The sequence below is a fragment of the Thunnus maccoyii genome, chromosome 17 (genome assembly GCF_910596095.1).
Source record: "Thunnus maccoyii chromosome 17, fThuMac1.1, whole genome shotgun sequence".
Lineage (NCBI taxonomy): Eukaryota > Metazoa > Chordata > Actinopteri > Scombriformes > Scombridae > Thunnus > Thunnus maccoyii.
Genome location: NC_056549.1, coordinates 3,903,078 through 3,925,577, shown reverse-complemented (window position 1 = coordinate 3,925,577; position 22,500 = coordinate 3,903,078). Strand labels below are relative to the sequence as shown.

Below are 22,500 nucleotides of genomic sequence, written 5' to 3'. Positions count from 1 at the left end.
AAAAACAAATCATTTTTAAAATATTTGTATGAAACAAATATTCGTAAAAAAAAACCACTATTTGTGCTTTGCTGAATAACGTATTTGTATTCGGGTACACCTCTAGTATCTACTCTCCATCCACTGTGCCTCTCATGTCTTTTCCTTGTGATGCTGTAATATGTAATTTCCCTCCTGCAGATCAAAAAATGCAGTGTAGTGATGAAATGTGGAGTGAACACATTTATTTGCAGTATTTTAAGCAGATAACTTATTGTAATGTGAGTTATTGGTTTGCAGGTGAACACACTCAGCGTTAAGGTAGTTAAACATGAAGCAGGTCAGTGCTGAAACAGCCTGCACGCTCAGCAGAAAACCGTTCCCTCGGATGAATAAAAGATTAAAAACAAAATGCAATTTGGCTGGAAAATAACATTGACACCTGCGGCGCTGTGCATAAAGCTGTGAGTGGTAAGCTTTATTTTTCAGGAGAAAAGTTGGCTGAGCCGCCTCGTATTCATGCTTTCACACACATTCAGAGCTGACAGCAGGAATGATTCAACCGCAGCTTCATGCCTGCATGTGCACTCATTACATTTGGGGCCAAATTGTGTTGAGAATTATGTTTTTGCGGCTCAGCGGGTCGCATTTCATGCCCGTCAGTCTCCTATCCCTGCGTCTCATATTCCTGCTCCGTTATACGTTATAGCTGTCGTCCTTAAATTATGTGAAACTTCAGATTAATGGAACAGAAGAATACATCTGAATCCTTGATGAATGACATTACAAGCATTCTCTCTCTGTTTTCTGCTGCTGTTGGTTCACAAATTGGTCTTTCTGCTTCCTCGACTATTGATTTCTTCCTGTGTGTGTGTGGATGTTGGTGCAAAATGGCGGCTGGAAAATAAATCCTCACTGTGTGTGTGTGTGCGGAGGTGAAAGCAGAATCTTTACGTTTACAGCAGATAGTTTCTGCTATTAGACTCTACTGAAAATATCTTAATATAAGGTCACATTGTGTACATTCAGAACAGTAGAAGAAGAACACATTGAAGTTACTACTGTCATCGTCTTTTCTCACTCAGACAGTTGCAGCTCATTCAGATGCTGCTGCTGCTAACAAGGACCAAGAACAAGAACATATCACACCAGTTCTCACGTCTCTGCATCTGCTACCAGTGTCAAAACATTGTTACTGGTGTATAAATCACTTCATGGTTTGAGTACATCTCTGACTTGCTTCCACACAATGAGCTGCTGATTGCTGCTAATAATTACATCCTGACTCTCAGACACACTGTGACTTTCTACAGATTTTATTGTGTTTATGAATTTTTTTTTATACTTCTGAATCTTTTTATGCTTTGTTCTTTTATCTGTTTTTATGTAAAGCTGTTTTTGAATTGCTTCTGTGTATGAAACGAACTTGCTTGCTAAACAACAACAACAAAGCTGTGATGGCGATTAGAGCTGCAGCTAACGATTATGTTCATTATTGATTAAGGTGCAGATTATTTTCTCAATGAATCGCTTTGTTAATACATGTAAGTACAAAGTATTAAAAATAGCGGTTATAATTTCTTACAGCCTGATTTGACGTCTTCAAATGTCTTTTTTTGTCCGACCAACAGTTCAAAACCCAAATCTACTCAGTTTACTGTCCTGTGTGATAAAGAAAAGCATCAAATTCTCACATTTTAGAAGCTGGAACCAGAACATTTTTTTGTATTTTTGCTTTAAAAACAGACTAAAGTGATTATGTGATTATCCAAATAGTTGTTGATTCATTTTTTGTTGATCGACTAATCGTTGAAGCTCTATTAGTGATGTTAGTGACTAAAACCTCCGTCTTATTTCTCACACATTAAGGATTTATGATCAACACTGACAAGAACAACATGAATCACTGAGCGGTTTCACAGTCACATATTGGTGTTTAGATAATAACGTTCATGTTGGTTTGTTTTTTTACTGTTAATAGAGATACATGATGTGAGAAATACATGTCACACATTAATGGAAACCACAACTTATATAATAAAGATGACGAAGAGACAACAGACAACAATATACAACAATATAAACTTCATATATGATAATAGTTATTTTTCAACTACTCCCTTCCATTAAGGATACACTGATGAACGAACTCTATTTATTACGTTTTATTTATTAACAACAGTTTGACCCTTAAACTACTGTCCTCTTGAATAAACTGGCAGTTTGTTTACAACCTGTATGAGCGTCTGACAGCTGTAACACGTCCTCACACATAAACAAATCGAAGCTCATGAGCATCAGCTGATCTTCTCCTCTACAGTTAAGATTTAGTCAAGTTTAGACGACTGAAAGTACTTGGTGATGATTTGGGAGAGATGATGATAAACAGGATGTAACAACGATATAAAAGCATCATTCTACTTTCACTTTTGGTTCTGAGATGGTCACAAGAGGTCAAGAAAATGTAAAAATAGGTAATTTTACACTAAAAGTTTGAATAAATGATTTCAATCTTCTGTAGTAGCATCAAAAGAAACGATGGCCAAAACTAAGAATAAAAAGAACATAATTTTCCTTTAATGAGGATAAAATCTGGCGTTTCTTTTCTTTTTTTGGAAGAAACTGAAGAGAAAACTTGACATTCCCACCTGGGAGGTGACTCGTTCCTCTGAACTTCAGAACATGAACAAACAAGGATTAAGAGCCTTCTTCCTTCAGGGCTTCTCCACAGCAGCTGATAAGAGAGAGTTCACACACACACACACACACACACACACACACACACACACACACACACACACACTCATCCCAGCTGTTCTCCCTGTGAGTTTCAGGATTTGAACCTGCGACCTTCCAGTCACTGACTGGCCTCTCTCTCAGGGGCCTTCAGGCGTTTTTCAGCTGCTGACACGTTCGCTCTGAGTGCGGCAGCTTGTTAGAGCGGATCGCAGCCTCGACACTCCGCGCTAAACACGGAATAATGAGAATCCTACGGGTATTAATTATGGCTGAGAGGAGGCAGAATCCACACGCACACACACACACACACACACACATATATATATATATATATATATATATATATATATATATATATATATATATATATATATATATATATATATATACACACACATATATATATATATACACACGAGCTCTTTGGTGTGTTGCTGTGCTACAAGTTAAAAATGAGGACAGTAAGAACAGGTCTGATACACACAAAGAAAAATATCTGGCCGAGCACATGTTCATACACGTGAACACACACACACACACACCTGCCTGTCACTCACACACACACTTTCCTCTACGATGCTGAGCTCACATCAGAAATATAATAAACACACATATATATATTTCTGACCTTTTAACCCCTTATTATAACCCAGCCGCTAGCTATGTTAGTTATGTGTAGAGTTCTGGATATAATTTGATATAGCGATCTCTGAGGGGCGTTATTGTGACTGAACGGCGATCATACAGTCAGCTGGTCATGGCGGCGAGTGGTTCACTCACTCGCCGTTCAGTCACCTGCCCAAACAATAACGCCCCTCGGCCACAAGCATAACACATATATGATATAGCTATAATGTTTATAACATCAGACCTTTATTCTTTAGCAGTTGGATCCACTTTAAGTGGATTCTTATTCTATGTCTCCACTATGTTTTGTTTTTAGTCTTTCATTCTCTTTTTATCGCCTTATCTCATTCTGAAAAGCTCTTTAGTCAACTTGCGTTGTCTTTAAATGTGTTGACCGACTATAACCAGTTCATGTCAAACCTCTGACCTTAACCAGGACCTCAGAAATGATGTTTTGCCTCATTAGGACTGAGGTTTGGTCCCCATGAGGACTACTGGTCCTGATGAGGTGCGTGTGTGTGTGTGTGTGTGTGTGTGTGTGTGTGTGTGTGTGTGTGTGTGTGTGCAGTAATAGAGGGTTGGAGTCAGTTTGCTGACTGCTGTACTGCTGCTTTTCTTAAATCAATGAAAGACTGTTAGCCTGTTTTTCCTCACACACACACACACACACACACACACACACACACACACACCTTCTGCTGTAACCTTATTACGTTTTAGTTTGATGACTCTATTTAACAGGAATCTTATTTACATCTTTTAATGACCGGTGGGACAGAAACAGAGGTTGAGCATATTTTCTCATCCATCTTAATTGAAAATTGTTTTTTTGGGGGGGGTTTTTTCCAGCAGCCCGCTGATGCAGCCGCAGTCAGGTTAAAGAAAAAAAAACAAAGCTGAAATTTTCACATTTTGTACATGACTTCCTGTCTTTCTGAATCTTATAAATTCCACACAACGCTGGAAGTAAGCAGCTTCTACTATGTATAAAAAGTCAGATATGGAGGTCAAATCTACAGAAATAATACTTTGACTGTACTGTATGAATGGATATGTCTGTTTTGAGGATTTCCCATTAAAGGATAGTTTCACATTTTTTAAAAAACTGCCTTTAAACAACATTCAGATGCTGAAATGGATGTTGAAACATGTTTTTCTTGCTCTAATCATTCCTCCTGTTCATCCCTTCATAATGTGTTTACAGTATAAGTGATGGAGGACAGTCCTTGTTCTGAGCAAAGATGTATTTTGTATTTTTGTATCTTTAAAGTAATATGATGTTCCAGCTGTCTGAATTTGTCAAATAAAGTGAATATCTTCCACAGTTACTGTGTTTTTAGTAAAAAAAAAAAAAAGTCACTCTGTATCAGATAGTGTGAGGATCCTAACAAAAAACATTAAAAAGTCAGTAACCTTGACAGATATTGACATGATTTGACTAATTTGGACAACTGAAGCTTCATATCATATATATTTCTGCACAGGAGGAGGACTGTGGACATTGTAAGGTCATTATGAAGGGATCTTCTAATGGTCAGTATGAACAGGAGGAATGATTACAGCAAGAAAAACATGTTTCACTGTTCATCTGGGCTCCTGACTGTTGATTTAAGACAGATAAAAAACTGTGAACTCGTCCTTTAAAGCCAATATGAGAAGAATTTCAACATCGGTGCCAGTGTAGTATCAAATAAGGAAACACCAGATTCATTTGAAAGATGCTACACACACATAGCGGCTTTATGTGACACAGATTGTGTCAACAAGTTGTGACCGAACAGTTTGTGCAGCTGCTGTCACATCTGGAATGAAAACCTGCACATTATTGATGTTTAGAGTTTGTCGTGACTGATTCCACATCTTGTAGAAAAAAAACGGTGAACTGTCTCGAGGCCTTTGCTGTTTCCTGCCTCTTCTCAGCGGTGAGAGCGAGGACGTTCTCTGTTTTCTAACTCTATGATGACTCACCTGGTTGATGGCGGGGACCCCCTCTGTTCCTACGCAGGGAGCCAGAGTGAGGACAGGCAGCTCCTGGCCCTCCACCCTGCGAGACTCCAGACAGTTCTGCCTCTGTCTGATCACCCCGGACTGAGAGTCAGAGTCATCTGGGACCCTGATGGAAAAAACAAACACAGAATTCATTCAGTTAAAGGCTCCGTATAACTGCAGATACACAGCGAGTGTCTCAAATCTCAAATAAAATCAAGAAACTGCACGGCCGGACACCATTAGAGGTAAGTGAGAAGATAATTAGAGTGAACTGACCCTTTAATCTCCAACACTAACAGCTTCACTGAGAGGAGACAGAGGGAACCAATCATCTCCACTCATTAACTACATCTAGATATCACAGTTCATTTGATTCATCAGCGTTTAAAAAAATATGACGCGCTGCACCTTTAACAAACCCACTGAAGGCCACGATTCTCTAAACTCATTAATTCAGAAAGTTTCCTCCCAATCTTCTTCTTCTTCTTCTTCTTTGATAAACTTTCTCAGTCTTTTCTCGTTACATTCTCGGCCGCGTTATAAACTCGGGCTTAAGCCCTGTAGCATTAATTTAATCTGCTATCTCTCTCTGTTTTAATAACCCGTTAAAGGTTATTCTGCGTTTTAAGGGTCAGGTCTGTCTTCCCCTGAGAGCAAGACTGTTAATTCCATTCTGAGGGATTAACACCAGCCTCCAGTGGGTAAATGGGTATTTAAATGTGAGTGTGTGTGTGTGTGTGTGTGTGTGTGTGTGAGAGAGAGAGGAAGAGGAAGCATTTAAATGAGTAGTGCTTATATGTGTTGAAGGTGTTTGACATGTTTGTGTGTGTGGAAGTTATGTTATGAATGAGGTGACAGAAGACATAAAGATGACCTGATGTATTTGCTTCTGTTTGACCTTTTAGTTCTTAATAATGACAAAAATTACATTTTTTACATCTTTCAGACTCCATGGACCCAGTTCATAACCTCAGCTTTCTGTTAAAAGCTTTTATTATTATATTATTATATTATTATATTATTATACGGCTGTCTGAATAATAACCTCCAAACACAGAGAATTTTTTTATTTCAGCATTTTTAAAATAATACTTTTTTTCTCTTTTTAATTTCAGCATTTTTAAAAATAATCTTAAAATGCCTCCAGTCAGAAATAAAGCAAGTTTTGTGGTCATTCATAACATTTCTCACACACACACTTACTTGAGCTCTGGGTAAACGTTGTCCAGGTACCACTTGAAGGATTTGCACTTGAGCTTCTTGCGGAGTTCCACTCTGCCTCCGATGCTGGTGACAAACACACACAAACACACACAAACACACACAAACACACACAAACACATACAAACACATACAAACAAACACACACAAACACACACAAACACATACAAACACACACAAACACACACAAACACACACAAACACACACACACAAACACACACAAACACACAAACACACACACACAAACACACACAAACACACACACACAAACACACACAAACACATACAAACACACACAAACACACACAAACACACACAAACACACACACACAAACACACACAAACAAACACACACAAACACACACACGCAGGCAGATAAAGAGAATCAATCAGAGTCAGTCATAAAATAACCAAAGACGTAACAACATTGATAACAGATAATGGGAAAGACAAACACAGTCAGGACAAATAATGTCAGTATGTGATGTGAAAAGTCAGGTGAGACCTTACAGCTGTGTTTAAATGTCAGCGTTTACCTGTTTGTGACAGATACACACTGACATTTACACACAGCTGTGTGGCATTTAATGTCTGCAGTAACATTGTGGGGACCATAGAGATTTCTCTACCAGCAGCATCCTTTTAATATATCCAGTGATATTTGGCCAACTGTGTTGCAGTTTTCCTGAAACATCCTACATCCCATCTGCAAATCTCTGATTGGCTCGGCTGAGTTTCCGATCAAGGAAACGAGCTCGACACCAGACAGAAAAACACTGTTTCACATTCAGTTGTGCTCGTTAGCTGTGTGTGTTCTTACTCTCCGTAAGATTTTCCTCTTGCTGCAGGACGAGCGGAGTAGTAGAACAAGCGGAAATCGTCCATCCACACCTCAGCCGTCCGACGTGTGTTCCTGCCACCACACACACACGCACGCACACACACACACACACACACACACACACACACACACACACACACACACACACACACACACACACACACACAGAATTAGAAGCATGGATACCTCACATCCTACTTCTACTTACTAGAACCTGTAACATTTTCATATCACTTTCAACAAGTTTGAATTAAATGTCTTCAGATGAACGTAACAGAAAGAGAAATGAGTGTCTTGTTTCGTCTTCTAACACAACTGTAACTGTGGAAGAAGTTAAAGAACCTTCTTACAACCGTAATAATCAGAGCAGACGACATCCTCTACATGTTTTCAGTTTTCATTCATGTATCATGTTGTTTTCATTCAACCGTATCTGAGGATTTCCATCATGCAGGTGTGAATGTTTTTGACAGAACGCAGAGTTTTGGGTCAGAGGTGTAATTCATTAATCACACAGACTCCACAGAGTGTGAGTGTAAACATCACAAATAACAACATCCGTTTGGTACAGAACGATATATTCAACACTGTGAGCCGTACAGTGGACGACGGCGTCCTCTCCTCCGTCAGGAGCTGGTTTCTGACTCCACTGATATTTTTACCTGCAGGGAGACGGACGGAGGAGAAGCAGCAGAAACGAGGAGGGAAGAAAACGTTAAAAAAAAAATAGACACCAGCAGGCTGCCAGTGGTCACCTGCTGCCTTTAAACACCGACTCTCCTGTCTGTGAATAATGTGTGCTGCAAAAACATATCTATCTATTAGGGCTGTGCCTGAATACAAATACGTTATTCAGCAAAGCACAAAGAGTGTTTTTTTTTTTTACAAATATTTGTTTGTTTTCGGGAAGAAAAAAAAACATGTGAAATACCAGCACACAGGTCAGTTACATCACTATCTCAGTGTCTCTCTGTTCCACTGTTACGTCTATCAGCAGATCTCAGTGAGGGGAGTCACATCCACCTGCTACATGACGCACATTTACTAATTTGCTGAACTACTGACACAAATGAAGGGAACACTTCATGAACACTTACTGTAACACTTTAATTTTCTAAAATTAAAAGCGTAATAAAAAGAAAAACAGGATTTTTAAAACTCTTTCCACTTTGAATTCGAATACAAATAATTTTGCTGCCTCAACAAATACAGATACAAATACTAAGCTCTCTGCACATCCCTACTATCTATCTATCTATCTATCTATCTATCTATCTATCTATCTATCTATCTATCTATCTAAGTAATCAGCTAGTGTTCTCATGATCTTGATTCCGCCTGCATTGTTTTCATATTTCAATATGTAAATTAAACAAAACTACTCGCTCCTGCTATATTGTTATTTTTCACCTTGTTGCACAACATGTTTTATTCTACACCGGAGCCAACTCTCTCTCACAGCCGTGTGCCGCCATCTGTTTGGTGACATCTTCATAAATTGCAAGATTTATTTAAGCAAATTTCAAACGAGTAAATGTGCTCGAGCAGAGCTGACCCACCACGGCGGTGATATTTAGTGACTCGTTTACTTCCTGCGTGATGGACAGAGGTCATTCGTTTTTTACATACTATACCAGCTCGTACCTGCAGCTTTTTTTGGCAGACTCGTTTAGGAGTTCAGTGACCCTTCATCCTGTTGAGCTTTGAGATGAATTCAGCTCGTGTTTGCAGCTCAGTGTGCATCAGATTGCATGTTTATATCAGGTCTAAATTCTCATTCAGCTCATTTCTGTTCGATGCACTTTATTCACCCATACTGCACGAAGAGTGGAGCACATTTCCCTCTATCTCTCACCCCCATTTACTCTTTTTTCTCTCTCTGTCTCTCTGTAGTAATTAGCTATTAGCTGAGTTTCTCTAAGCTGTGAACTATCTCATTGAAATGACAGAAACCCTCAATTACAGACATTACACACACTGACTGTGGCAGTTTAATGAAAGGGGAAGAGAGAGAGAGAGAGAGAGGATGTATGCTGCTCGTAGGCGTATAAAGATAAGATAAGGCACTTTATTGTCATTGTACTGCTGCGCCAGACAACAACACAACCAGATTACGATGGCACTCCCTGATATTAAAACCATATTAAAACAATTAAAAAAGAAAATCTATCCGGTGTGCAGATAAAACAATTAGCAGCAACAGAAGATGCAGTCTCAGTGATGTGTGTGTGTGTGTGTGTGTGTGTGTGTGTGTTGTGGTGGGTGGGGGGTGGAGGAAGTGTCAGGCCATGTTCAACAATTTGACAGCGTTGGGGAAGAAGCTGTTTTTCAGTGTTGTGGTTCATGCGTTGTTCTGTGTCGCCTGCCAGAGGGGAGCAGTTTGAGGAGGAGGAGGAGGCGGCGGGCAGAGTGGGTGGGCGGGTCGGGTCACAGATGATGATGATGATGGAGGCTCTGATAGATGTCCTCGACTGCAGCCAGCTGTCTCCCAGTGATGTTTTGAGACATCTTGATGACCCTCTGCAGAGCTTTCTGATCCTTCCTGGTGCAGCTGGCACCACGCTGTGATGCAGTATTTATGATACTCTCTGCTGGTCACGAGTAAAAGTTCACGAGAAGCTTCTGCGAGCAGTTTGGCTTTCCTACCCTTACGAAAAAAACACATGTGAAGTGCTGTTTCACATGTGATAACTCACACGTGTTTTAACATGTGATGCATTCAAGGGCACATGTGGTTTTCGGACGTTTCAAATGTGACACTATCCTTTCCACATGTAAAGTTTGCATTCACATGTGAAGCTAAAAACATGTTGTCTTTTTTCACATGAGAATTTTAAGATACACATGTGATTTCCAAATGTGAAACTTAGGTTCACATGTGATATCAAAACATCACATGTGAAATGTTTCAATTCACATGTGAAAGACTGAATTTCACATGTGATACGCTCAGGGCACATGTGATTTTGGGATGTTTCACATGTGAAACTTAGGTTCATATGTGAAATGTTTCACTTCACATGTGACACTATCCTTTCCACATGTAAAGTTTGCATTCACATGTGAAGCTAAAAACATGTTGTCTTTTTTCACATGTGAATTTTAAGATACACATGTGATTTCCAAATGTGAAATTCTGTTCAAAGTTCACATGTGAAATCAAAACATCACATGTGAAATGTTTCGGTTCACATGTGAAAGAATTTCACATGTGCTTTTTTTCGTAAGGGTAGATTCCTCAGAAAATAGAGGTGTTGTTGTGCCTTCCTGGTGATAGCGGAGGTTTGTATGGCCCAGGACACGTAAATACATGTCACACACACACACAGGCTTATAATTAAAAACTCACTCATTGCACACACACACACACACACACACACACACACAAGGTCACAGCAGCAGGCATCAGTGAGAGAGGAAACAGCATAATCTTTGTAATCGAATTATTAAGCAGCTTTTTTTGTGTGTGTGTGTGTTATTTAGCATATTCATAACCCAGACTGCCAGCGCCAGAGTCTCCAGCTAATTAACCGATGGAGCGACACGCGAGCAGTTTTTGGGAGACGTTGTGATAACAAATAAAAGTCATCGTCTTCCGCCACAGAACAGATGTTGCCTCGGTAACGACCAACAGGGAGCGAAATGATCAACTAAACAGACGAGCTAGAAAAAAAAAAAACACAACAGTGTTAGTGCGGATCATCTGGTTGACATATAACAATAAGTTTATATGAGCAGTTTGGCGGGAGGCTTTGCTCCCGAGTGCCGTTCAGCAGCGGGAGCGCTCGTTTTAGGAAGTGAAGCCTTTAACCCGGCAGCTTTAGTGCCTTGCTCACATGCTGAGGTTTATGAATTACTGATCTGTTAAAGGAACAAACCCGCCAGATAAATATCATCAGTCTGTGACGTTATGAGGATCCTAGGGAGTTATTCTGTGATGAAGTGCTGCAATTTAGTTTTTCGGAGGAACCCTGCTCTCCTCGTCTATTTCAATTAGTCATTTACAACGTTTCCCACAATGCCTTTCAACACTTGATATCAGCCTTCCTGTGGATATACAAAAAGGACAATTTAAAAAAAAAAACATTATGTGTCTCATATGAGTGCAAATTTAACAAAAGAAACAAGCGCTGTGTTGTAATTCCGTACTAATTTCTGTTTTTCATTCCTTTCTATATAAACTGCACCATAAAGTAATGTTGACACTCGATAATCTGGACAAGACCAGCTTCCTTATTGTATCCTTGATTAATCTATTTATACGAGATCAACATTCAGCCTGAGTACATTAGTCCTGTTAATGGATTATTGGACTGCCTGTAAACATCTTTCTGTTTGAACTGTTTGAAAGGGGGCAGAGAACAGAATACAGCTTGTGCTAATAGGATAATATTGTACTCACAGCGCAAAAGGCTTCCAGGCAGCTGTAAATCCACTTTAATAATGATGTGAGCGGCGCTCGGTGGCTGCGACACACACGGCTCAGAGTGCAAACACTGCACGTCTGTTTCCTTCTGTGTTTATTATCAGTCAGTCAGGCAGCGAATCAGTCAGCATGAACGTTAGTGTGATTATTAGTTAGGAGGTAGGATACTGTGTAACTACACACACACACACAAAAAAAGGATTTTTAGGAATTTACAGACAAGTCAGACATGTAATTATTTAATTTGGTACAAATGTTAATCAGTCAGGTGTTCAGTCAGGCAGCAGTATTATGGGTAATAGTGGGAACTATGTGATAAGTGACGACAGATAGACTATTATTAGTCTATAAGAAGCCCCCAAAATCCCACAAGAAAACACATTTTTGCACACAATAATCCTCTTACAAAACAGAAACGGACAATGGAAAACTGTTTGATGTGCTAATTTATGCTGCAGTTTGAGCAGCACAGGTGATGAAGAGGAAGAAGAAGGTTACAGTTGAAGAACGTGGCGGATAGACGGACGAGGACGGCGAGGACTGGAGCTGGAGAGTCTTCAGAGCGGATACTGGATATTTTTTTATGGTCATGTGACTGTGGCTGTCCTACTTACAGTCATAACGATGTATAAAATAACATTAATGACGGGCAGCAAGTGGATCACAAGGCAGATAATGAGAATCCTTAAACTCAACACACTGATTTTATCTCCAGACTGATCCAGACTGGAACGGTCCGACTTGGTCTGATCCTGATCAGTTGTGACTCTCTAATCATAACTCTAATTAGTTAAAAAGTCTCTGTGCCGTAAGTTGACAGATTTATTTTTTGCTTATTAAGACTGACTCTGATATCAGTTTGAGATGCCAGAGTGCTGCTTTATAAAACGTAACATGATGAAGTCTGAGGTGAAGTGTGTTGAGAAACTTACTTGATGTAAGTGTTGGCGTTGCCTTCGGGGAAGACGTACGGGTGTTTCTTCCTGAAGACGTGACCCACTCTGCTGCAGGGTAGGATCTCCAGACTGCCGCCACACTGCCACACCCGGAAGGAGATCTCTGCAACACACACACACACACACACACACATAGATGAAGCTGTTTGTCTATTACAGCGTCACATTTCATCACATCCCGTTCCTGTAATTTGGCTCAATCACAAAGAATAATTTTCTACGCCTACATATTCTGTTTAGGTTTGTTGGGAGATTAATCTCAGGGATTTATCAAGAGATATGTTGCCTTGTAATGACCAGAGCAAGCACTCCAACGTGTATCTGAGCTACATAATAAACAGCAGCAGTGAAATCTGATCACTGCTGAAATCATTTCAGGCGAGGTGAAAGTTCACCTGAAACCATGATGACTTTCATGCAGCAGGTATAATAATGTGTCTGTTTACTGCGGCTGCAGTCGTCACGCCTCAGAGTCAGATAAAAACATGCATTAAACACCCAACATTCAATGTGTGTACAACAACATTTGTATATATATATTTTTATATATTTTACTAAGACGTCTCATCTCGTCTTGTCTTGAATCTGCTGACAATAAAGTTGTTCTTTCTTTTCAATATATGGTTTATTTTCTTACTCAATAATTACAAGAATCAGAACAAGGATTTGACAACAAAGTGGAATCAAAACCAGAAATAACTGGCAACTGCTTTTTAAGCAAAAAGCCAAACATTCTCTGGTTTCAGCTTCTTAAAAGTGACGATTCTGCGCATCTTTGTCATCTATGATAACTAACTTACCTTAATATCTTTATGTTTTGGACTGATGGTTGGATAAAACAAAGAATACCTAAATTCTTTGTATCCAATACCAAATTATAACAGCATTAATCTGCACATTATATAAGATATAAGATATAGTTGCTTGTCTAAACTGTGAGTAGTTCTGCTGATGTGGCAACTTTCATTAAGGTGAAGTGAATTCATCTTTCTAAAAATGAACTCTGTAAATATATCAGTTATTTTATCAGTTTCTGTGTGTGTGTGTGTGTGTGTGTGTGTGTGTGTGTGTGCGTGCGTGTGTGTGTGTGTGTAAGCAGGCTTGTTGTTTATTTGAAGCTTTTCATTCTTGTCTCCTTGTTAGTTTTTTTTTTTATCCTGTGCATCACGGCTAAGTGGGCCAAACCTCGCTGAATATTTGATGACCTGCTGACGCGGACTCTGATTTTGTTTGTTTGATTTAGTGTGTGTGTGTGTGTGTGTGTGTGTGTGTGTGTGTGTGTGTGTTCATATGACCTGTTTACACTGTGCTCGTTCTCTGATGTGAGCACGGCAACACACAAAAGACACAACTAGCTTCACTTTAGTTCACATTGTTGTGTGTGTGTGTGTGTGTGTGTGTGTGTGTGTGTGTGCCATTAAATTCACATAGCTGATGTCTGTGAGCTCAGAGAAGACAAAGAATGAAGAGTTTCCACAAAGAAACGAGCCGCTGAGAACTTAAGAAAGTTTTATAGTGACTGCGAGCGAGAGAGAGAGAGAGAGAGAGAGCTGTAAGAGAGAGAGAGGAGAGAGAGAGAGAGAGAGAGCTGTAAGAGAGAGAGAGGAGAGAGAGAGAGAGCTATAAGAGAGAGAGAGAGAGCGATGGAAGTGAAAATGAGAGCGTGGACTGGGTTTGATGAGGAAGAGGAGAGATGGAAGTAAAGATGAAACACCAGAGAGTACAAAGGAGAACGAGAAGTCAGTGAGATACTGAGATACTGACACAGAGCCTGTGAGACTGACAGAAACATGACAGAGAGCAAATGAGTGTGTGTGTGTGTGTGTGTGTGTGTGTGTGTGTGTGTGTGTGTGTGTGTGTGTGTGTGTGTGTGTGATGGTAGATGGAAGAAACAGTCTTTCATTGATTTGAGAAAAGCAGCAGTACAGCAATCAGCAAACTGACTCCAACCCTCTATTACTGAACACACACACACACACATATATATATTTGCTATTGCACACACACACACACACATATATATTGCACACACACACACACACACACACACACACACACACACACACACACACACACACACACACACACACACACACACAGTTGAGATGACTGGAGGCAGGTAGCAGCAGGAGAGCCAGATGTTGCTGCTGGATGGATGTCAGACTGTTCAGACTTTTGCTGCTGAAAGAAAAGTTCACCTTCGTTCAGCTGATATTAAAGGACCTTCATATTCCTGTTAATCATTTCTCCCCTTTTTCTGATTTACACAGCTGTTCATGTTCTTATACTGCAATAGAACATCTAAAAAAACACCTCTGTCTCCTATAAAATGCATTTATATGCTACTCATTTGCAAATACATTTCACCTGGATCATGTTCAAGTGTTCATCCTGCTCAGAATCACAGGGAAGAGGTTCTGGTGGATCACTGACAGGCTGACAAAGCTTAAAACTTTGACATCAGATGATTCTACATCCTACCTGTTTGCTGTGGTTAAATATTCAATAAGTCAGGACCTTCTCGTGACTTATAGTTAAGATGTTGACTATGAACGGTGATGTGACTGGTTCATATCTGACCAGAGGACTTTGTTGCATTTCTCTCCCTCATTTCCTGTTATCTTTCTACTATCTCTATCTAATAAAGGTGCAAAATGACCCCAAAATTATTTGAAAATAAATTAAAAAGCACAAGGTAAGATGTGTTACACCAAAACCATGATCCAGTGCTTTGTTTTACCATAACATAACATAATAATATTAATCGAACATTATCTGCCTCGAGCGGATAATGTAGAGAAAACAGGAAGTAGATGAAATACAGATACGGTTTGTATAATATAATAATTAATATAAACATTTCCTGTCATGTTGATGAATACAACAGTAACATGATGTTTCCAGATTTGTTGCATGAATTGAAATCTCAGGAGACAATCAGACTGGAACAATAATTCACTGCTTCCAGCGTCTCAAATCTGAATATTACTTCTCACAAATTGAAAATCTTTGTATGTTGGACAGTCGGCTGGCTGCTTCAGTGTTATAGTTGTACGCAGCCGCTCATGAATAGAATTAATGAAATAAAAATATGATCACAAAAAACTTTCTGATAAATCATCCACCAATTATACGATTAATGAAGAGGATAACTGAAAGATTCATCTACAATGAATGAATCATTATTCGCAGCCTTGCTGAGAACATAATCTATAAATCAGCAAAATATTCTATTCTGTAAGTGAATATTTCATAACATGACATTGTTTTTGAAATACTACAGCAGCAGATACAGTCCTCAACGGACAAACTGAGCATGTTACTACATAATAATCATATCAAACACTGCCTCCCACCTTACAGCTTTATATACTCTCCTAAACAACATTTATATGTCATCACTGTTTAGTTGCAGGTTGTAAACTTGTTCAAAGCAGTTTGACATGAGAAGAAACCAGAACTCTGTCACACTGTTGGTTTCTTGTACTTATGTTTTTTTATTATTATGGGATTTCTTTCATCTTTCATCTGGTAAGTTTCCTCCAAAACTGAATAAACTGACCGTCTTCATAATTTCTTGGTCCTATGAACTTATCACTGAGACTCGATGGTGAGCAAGAATCTGTTTGAAGTTTCTAACTAGTGTAAAACCTGAAAATATATAAATATATAAATATATATATCAAAGGAGCCTCTAGGAGTCAGCTTCAGGTCCAGTACGGAGAGAAGAAACCAACTGAGCACGTCTATATGGACACATCAGACTTGACTTTATACTCGTTAATACAAAGTATTGACTCTGAGGTGACGTGTTTATATTTTTCTCTACTAAATATGTGTCAGTAAAGCAGCAGTATTACACCAGTAACTTGTTTTTTACCGCCTCTCTCTCTCTCTGGCAGGATGACGATGATGATAATGAAAACATACTGTCAAGAGCTGTAGAAGCCAAAAAAACTCGATAAATTACAGCTCTCCATATGTTCACGGCTTTGGATTTTGGCTCAGAAAACAGTTTGCATCACTATGAATGCAACAACAACAAATTAAATGCAACTCTGCTGTAATCCTCCCACATCTGCAGAGTGAGACTGGTCTTTTATATTTTTGAGGAAACTTAAAGGAGAGAAGAGAGAAAGGTGGAGTAGAAGGAGAGAGAGCTGAAAAATAACTGTTGTGATGTTTTTATACAAATGTCCATCTTAATATCCAGAGAAGACTAAACCGTGGTGGTTAAAGTTGGCACTTATAACAATGGTGGATGGAAACATTCATTTGCATTTTCTTTTTACAATTTTTAGGAATTTTCTGGAATTTTCTGCACGACTCACCGAAGTTCTCCCCGCCCCAGATGTCCATGGCGGTGTCGTATTTGCCGAGGTGATTGAACCAGGACCTGTCAATCACAAAGAGCCCGCCCGCGATGATGGGAGTCCTGCCAGAGAGAGAGAGACGGTGAAAAAGAGAAGAGACAGAGCATGTGTTGTATTGTATATAAAGTCTAATCTTGTGCTGCCAGATTTAAGTCTCATCATCAGGCTCACAGGTCTGAAGAAGATCCTGATGATGATGATGATGATGATGATGATGAGACCTTTAGAAATCATCAGTGAACCATTTGATTGGCTGTGTGTTTAAAAAAATGCATTTAAAGAGAAGAAAACAACATCTCCTGATTAGCAGTAATCATTTTATTAATCTCATCTCATCTAATCTAATCCACAAGTAAAGATACTCTACTACTACTTCTTCTTCTTCTTCTTTAGATGCTTTATGTATTCTCTAAAATAGAAATGAGCCTGTTGGTTTGCAGCCACACACACACACACACACACACACACACACACACACACACACACACACACACACACACACACACACACACACAGGCTGAATCATGATCTGAAGGCCAGCATGCATCATCTAATACCCTCTGTTGATTAATGATTATACTGCTGCACAGCCTGTAAATAGCATCCTGTGTGTGTGACAGTGAGTCTGAATGTATTATATGTATTGTATGCGCCACATATAATGCATACGTCCTTGTGTGTCCACAGGAATGTACATATGTGTGTGTGTAAAAGTATGTGCTTGTGTAACTGTAGTGTGTGTGTGTGTGTGTGTGGACCGTATATGTGACTGTTGTGCTGGTTTGGTGTGTGTGTGTACTTGTATTAATGGGAGCAAACTGAGGAAATTAAACAGCATGAAATAACTTGGCAAATAAATGAAATGAGACAAAGCTGCGGTGTGTGTGTGTGTGTGTGTGTGTGTGTGTGTGTGTGCACTTGTTCTTATATCTTTGTGAGGACCCAGTTTTAAACCTACACAGTGAGGACGTTTTGTCTGCTTCCTGTTTAATCAACACTTGGTTTTAGGGTGTGTGTGCGTGGGGGTGTTTTAGGTAATGGTGACATGATTTTACAATTCTGGAAAGTTACCACAGTCAGACATTTTCTCCTTGACGATCATGTGATAAACAGCAGATTCACATAGTTCATGTAACAAAGTTGTTAACCAGGAAGTTGAGCTTGCACATATTTGACTGGCCTATTCAGTGTGTCATGGTGGGATGACATCACTTTTCGTTTCGGCCTTGTCTATTTTTGCTGGAGCCTCTGCATCAAGACCCTGCTATGTCAACTCAGTGGTCTCATTGCAATAAAAGGAGAAGCTACATCTTTTAGCATAGTGCTAACTTTGGTCTGAACAGGCCTTAGCAGCACTGGAAGGTATTTTTGAGGTATTTGTAATGTAATTGGATATTTTAAGTTTATTCTACTTAATACTTCTACTCCACTACATGTTTTTGACAGTGATAGTTACTAGTTATGTGTAGTAATACTTGTGCATTATGTCAATGAGGGTCCTCACAAGTATAGTGTATAGATGTGTGTGTAAGTCTCAGACAGACACAGTGACTCAGTCCAGCCTCCGCAGGTTGACAGAAGCAGCACAGTGACATCCAGATAGAGACAGACCATCATAATAAACAAGCTGAACTCCATGTCTCTACTCGTATCTCCATAACACACACACACACACACACACACACCAACACCACTTGTTCATCTGTGAGAGTTTAACACTCTGCCTCCTCCTAAAAAAAACAAGTCAGACAGTCACAAGTTGGCACAGGAATAAATCTGTGTTTCTGCCACCAAGCTCTGACTTATGAAGAAGGCACAGAGCCAAAGTTTATTATTTATAACTGTGTGTGTGTGTGTGTGTGTGTTTGGGTCTGTGGCTCCTCTCCCTCCCCTTTGTTTGTTTGTTCATCTCTCCGAAGCAAATGCTCTGTCAGGCATCGATGATCCGCTTTTGTGTAAACTTGCAGTGAATGACGTGTGTGACCTCGGCCCAGCAGGGGGCGCTGCGGCGACGCCAGGTCAGAGGAGGATGAGACATTTTGTTATTGATTTGATGTTGCAGGAAGGAATCTGCGTCACTTTAGCAGTGGGATGTTAATACAGAGCTGTATAATTAACCAACACAACCACAGATAATGTGATCTTGTATATATGGTATTTATTATCTTTCAAGCTTTAGTCTTCTTTTTCAGGATTTGCTGCAACAGTCTGACATGTAAATAATGTGGATCTTTTATCTTTAAAGAGTTATATAAGGTTTTCTGGATTGTAAACGTATGTACTGTGAGTGTATGTTTTATTATGACATGACTAATAGGGAAGTTCAAATTGGGACCCACATCATGCAGAATCAGGAAGTCTAGGGATGCACAATAATGGATTTTTTGCTGATATCCCATATGCTGATATTTCCAACTCATTGTGGCCGATTGCCGATGCCGATATACGCACCTTTTTTTTCCCAGCTGGCTGAGGAGACTATTATGCATGCAAGCATAGATTGTACTAAGTATGATCGAGAAAGACAATATATGAAGGAAGAACTTAGGAAGACTGGAGTTCAGGAGCTCAGCATTAAAACTTTAATGAACCTGTCAAGTGGGAGCAGCAGTAGAGTTTTCTTTGAGTTTATTAGACAGACAGGATTAATGTGTAGGATTTAATCTCTGGTCCACACTCCGGAGCAGAAGGTGGCGGTAATGCACCTAATACGCTGGTTGACAACCGCCGTTATAAACCAAGAAGAAGATTTATTTTTCCAAACAGAGTGGTACATCCTGTCAGCCGAGGTGTTTCCTATCTGTGCAGCTAAACACAGCAGCTCCTCTGCGGACTGTTTCACCCTGACGGTCCCGGTGCTTCCTCCGCAGGCTTTACTTCACTCAGCTGCCCGTCAGGGTGAAACAGTCCGTCGACGGAAGCACAGTCAGGTAGTGGAGGAGAGGGCGACATATCGGCATCTCATAATCGGCAGAATTCGCCGATGCCGATATTTCATTTTAGAGCTTTTATCAGCCGATACCAATGACGTGCCGATAATATCGTGCATCCCTAGTGAGGTCTGTATATGGACTTACTTTGTCACATGTTGGGTAAATGATTAAGATGTAATGTTGAAACCTTTGAAAGCATTTGGGAACTTTTTCCTACTGTAGACATTCAGGCTGCCAAACAGTCATTAACAATGGAGGAAGTTGCAAAGCAGCTAAGTTACTCTGAATATTGAGAAAACAACGACCGCATATTTTATGAATAAACAAGAACAAAGAGTTTTTCCAAATTCCATTCGTCCCTACTTTCACCATCAATGCCACGCAGCTTATGAATTTAACCATACTTGTTAATTGTTTGTTATATGATCAATCTGTAACTTGCAGACATATACTATCCCCCGTTTGTTTGTGGTTTGCATTATGTTTGGTTACAGCTCACATACCAGCAACATGTTTGGTTAAAGTAAAACACAGACAAGTATTAAGTTTAGTTATTGTTTATTGGTTAAATTCTGCATTTCATGAATTAATCATTTTCTTTGTTACTAACCACCATGTGCTCCACAAACAAAAGGAGGAGGCACCCAACTACTTCCTGGGTTATGTCATCAGTGATGTCACTGGGTTAGACTAAGTATAGGGGGATTTATGTTATTTCATTAAATGTTTGGTTTAGTATCGATATGATTTGTTCTTGTTTTGGCTCAAGTTGAGGTTTAATGTTGTGTAAACAACGTTGACTGATACCAGTAGCATTGTTATATACCAGGTGGTATAAGGGTAATGACACCCCTGCAATAAATATGGTTCTGCCTGATAGATTGGAGGGCCTATTTAAGGGGAGAGATGTAGGTTTAGGGGGAGCAGGACGTGATCACGCCTGAGTTAAGCTAGTTAACTTTGATTTTGCTTGTGTTAATTTAATTTTTTTGAGACATCTTTTTGGTTTGTTTTTTGGTAAACTGGACTGAATAAATCAGTTTTTGCCTCCTACCACCTTCCTAGCCACTACGGTCAGGCTTCTTCACACAAATATTTATATAGATGGACAAAAGATAAAAATATGTAGATGAGTTTAAATGCTTTAAATGTTACTCTAGATTCCACTCTTACATTCAAAAGTTATTAAAAATATGTACCATGTATTGAAACATCACTAACTTCAGACATATTAGGAGTTTGTTAACAGTTGAAGCCTCTGAGACATATTTGAATACTTTTTTCTTATTTTCATTACTGCGGATCATGTCAAACAGACTGTCTTAAAACCAATTAGGTCACTTCATAAATAAGCCCTGAAAGTCCTGAACAGGAAATCATGACAGTATCATTATTGTTGATATACATGTTAATTATAAAACGTTAAGCTTTGACGACTCAATGTCCGTTCAGTGCATTAGATAATCCATAATGCTGCTCGTCCACCGTTGTTGCAGAGCTTTGTTCAGCTCCGCTCCGTTCAGCAAGGTCTGATTCGAGGGGAGGACGCGGCGTCGCTGAACGAGACTCTGCTTTTTCTTTTAAAGCCATTAAAGAAAGAAATAAGCTCCTTGTCAATCTGAAAACCTGCACAGATTTACATATTTTTTCTCGTGAAGTCAAAAAATGGATTTTAAGTAACCGTCTTGTCAGCATTAAGTTGACATTTTGATGACCTGTTTTAATAACTTTGGATATATATGTGTGTAATATTTTGATATCTGTATTCTGCTTTGTATTTATTCCTATGAAGTAAGTGTGTGTGTGTGTGTGTGTGTGTGTGTGTTTCTGTTCACCTGCTCAGAGACTACAGATGGAAATTAGCTTGTAACTAAATCTGCTACGAAGCATCTTTTCTCTTTGTTTGAGATGAATGTATTTTGTGAATGGTCCCTGATATAAATACATTAAATAATCAACTAAATTGGTAAATCAACTACTTCCTGACTGACGCTGACAGTAACGTATGTTCATATGATGCTTCACACCAAACTCTCCAAACAAACACCGTTGATAAACTCAATGAGCGACTAAAAATGATAAAATGGTGGTTTTTGTTTTAGATTCTTCTTTGTTACTAGAAGAATCTACAGACAGATAACAGCTTGTGTGCACGACATGAAAAATAAATCATCGTTCAGGACTTTTGGGGCTCGATAAGAAGCTGAAAGGTAGAAGCAAAATAAATTGTTCAAAGATGAGGATGACAGTCCAGAAACTCAAGAACGATGAAAACAACTGAAAGAAGAAAAAGGATAAAAAAAATGTTGCAGCTTTTGTTTTGTTTTTTATACAGAAGTATTGTTCTTGTTACAAACAAAATCTGAAGGTAGATGTTTATTATAAGATACTGTATCTTATAATAAAACTTTGTCA

At 39.2% G+C, this 22,500-nt stretch overlaps 1 protein-coding gene across 3 annotated transcripts in view; it reads right to left on the bottom strand.

Moving 5' to 3' along the window:
* The window catches only part of galnt14 (UDP-N-acetyl-alpha-D-galactosamine:polypeptide N-acetylgalactosaminyltransferase 14 (GalNAc-T14)), a 199,483-nt gene that overhangs the window by 12,663 nt on the left and 164,320 nt on the right, over positions 1 to 22,500 (bottom strand). For all 3 annotated transcript variants that reach the window (XM_042390137.1, XM_042390138.1, XM_042390140.1), the window contains 5 exons: positions 17,111 to 17,214; positions 12,756 to 12,882; positions 7,377 to 7,469; positions 6,538 to 6,621; positions 5,314 to 5,458 (listed from right to left, as the gene is read on the bottom strand). In XM_042390137.1, coding sequence (XP_042246071.1) covers positions 5,314 to 5,458; positions 6,538 to 6,621; positions 7,377 to 7,469; positions 12,756 to 12,882; positions 17,111 to 17,214 — 553 coding nt within the window. The remainder of the gene's footprint in view (positions 1 to 5,313; positions 5,459 to 6,537; positions 6,622 to 7,376; positions 7,470 to 12,755; positions 12,883 to 17,110; positions 17,215 to 22,500) is intronic.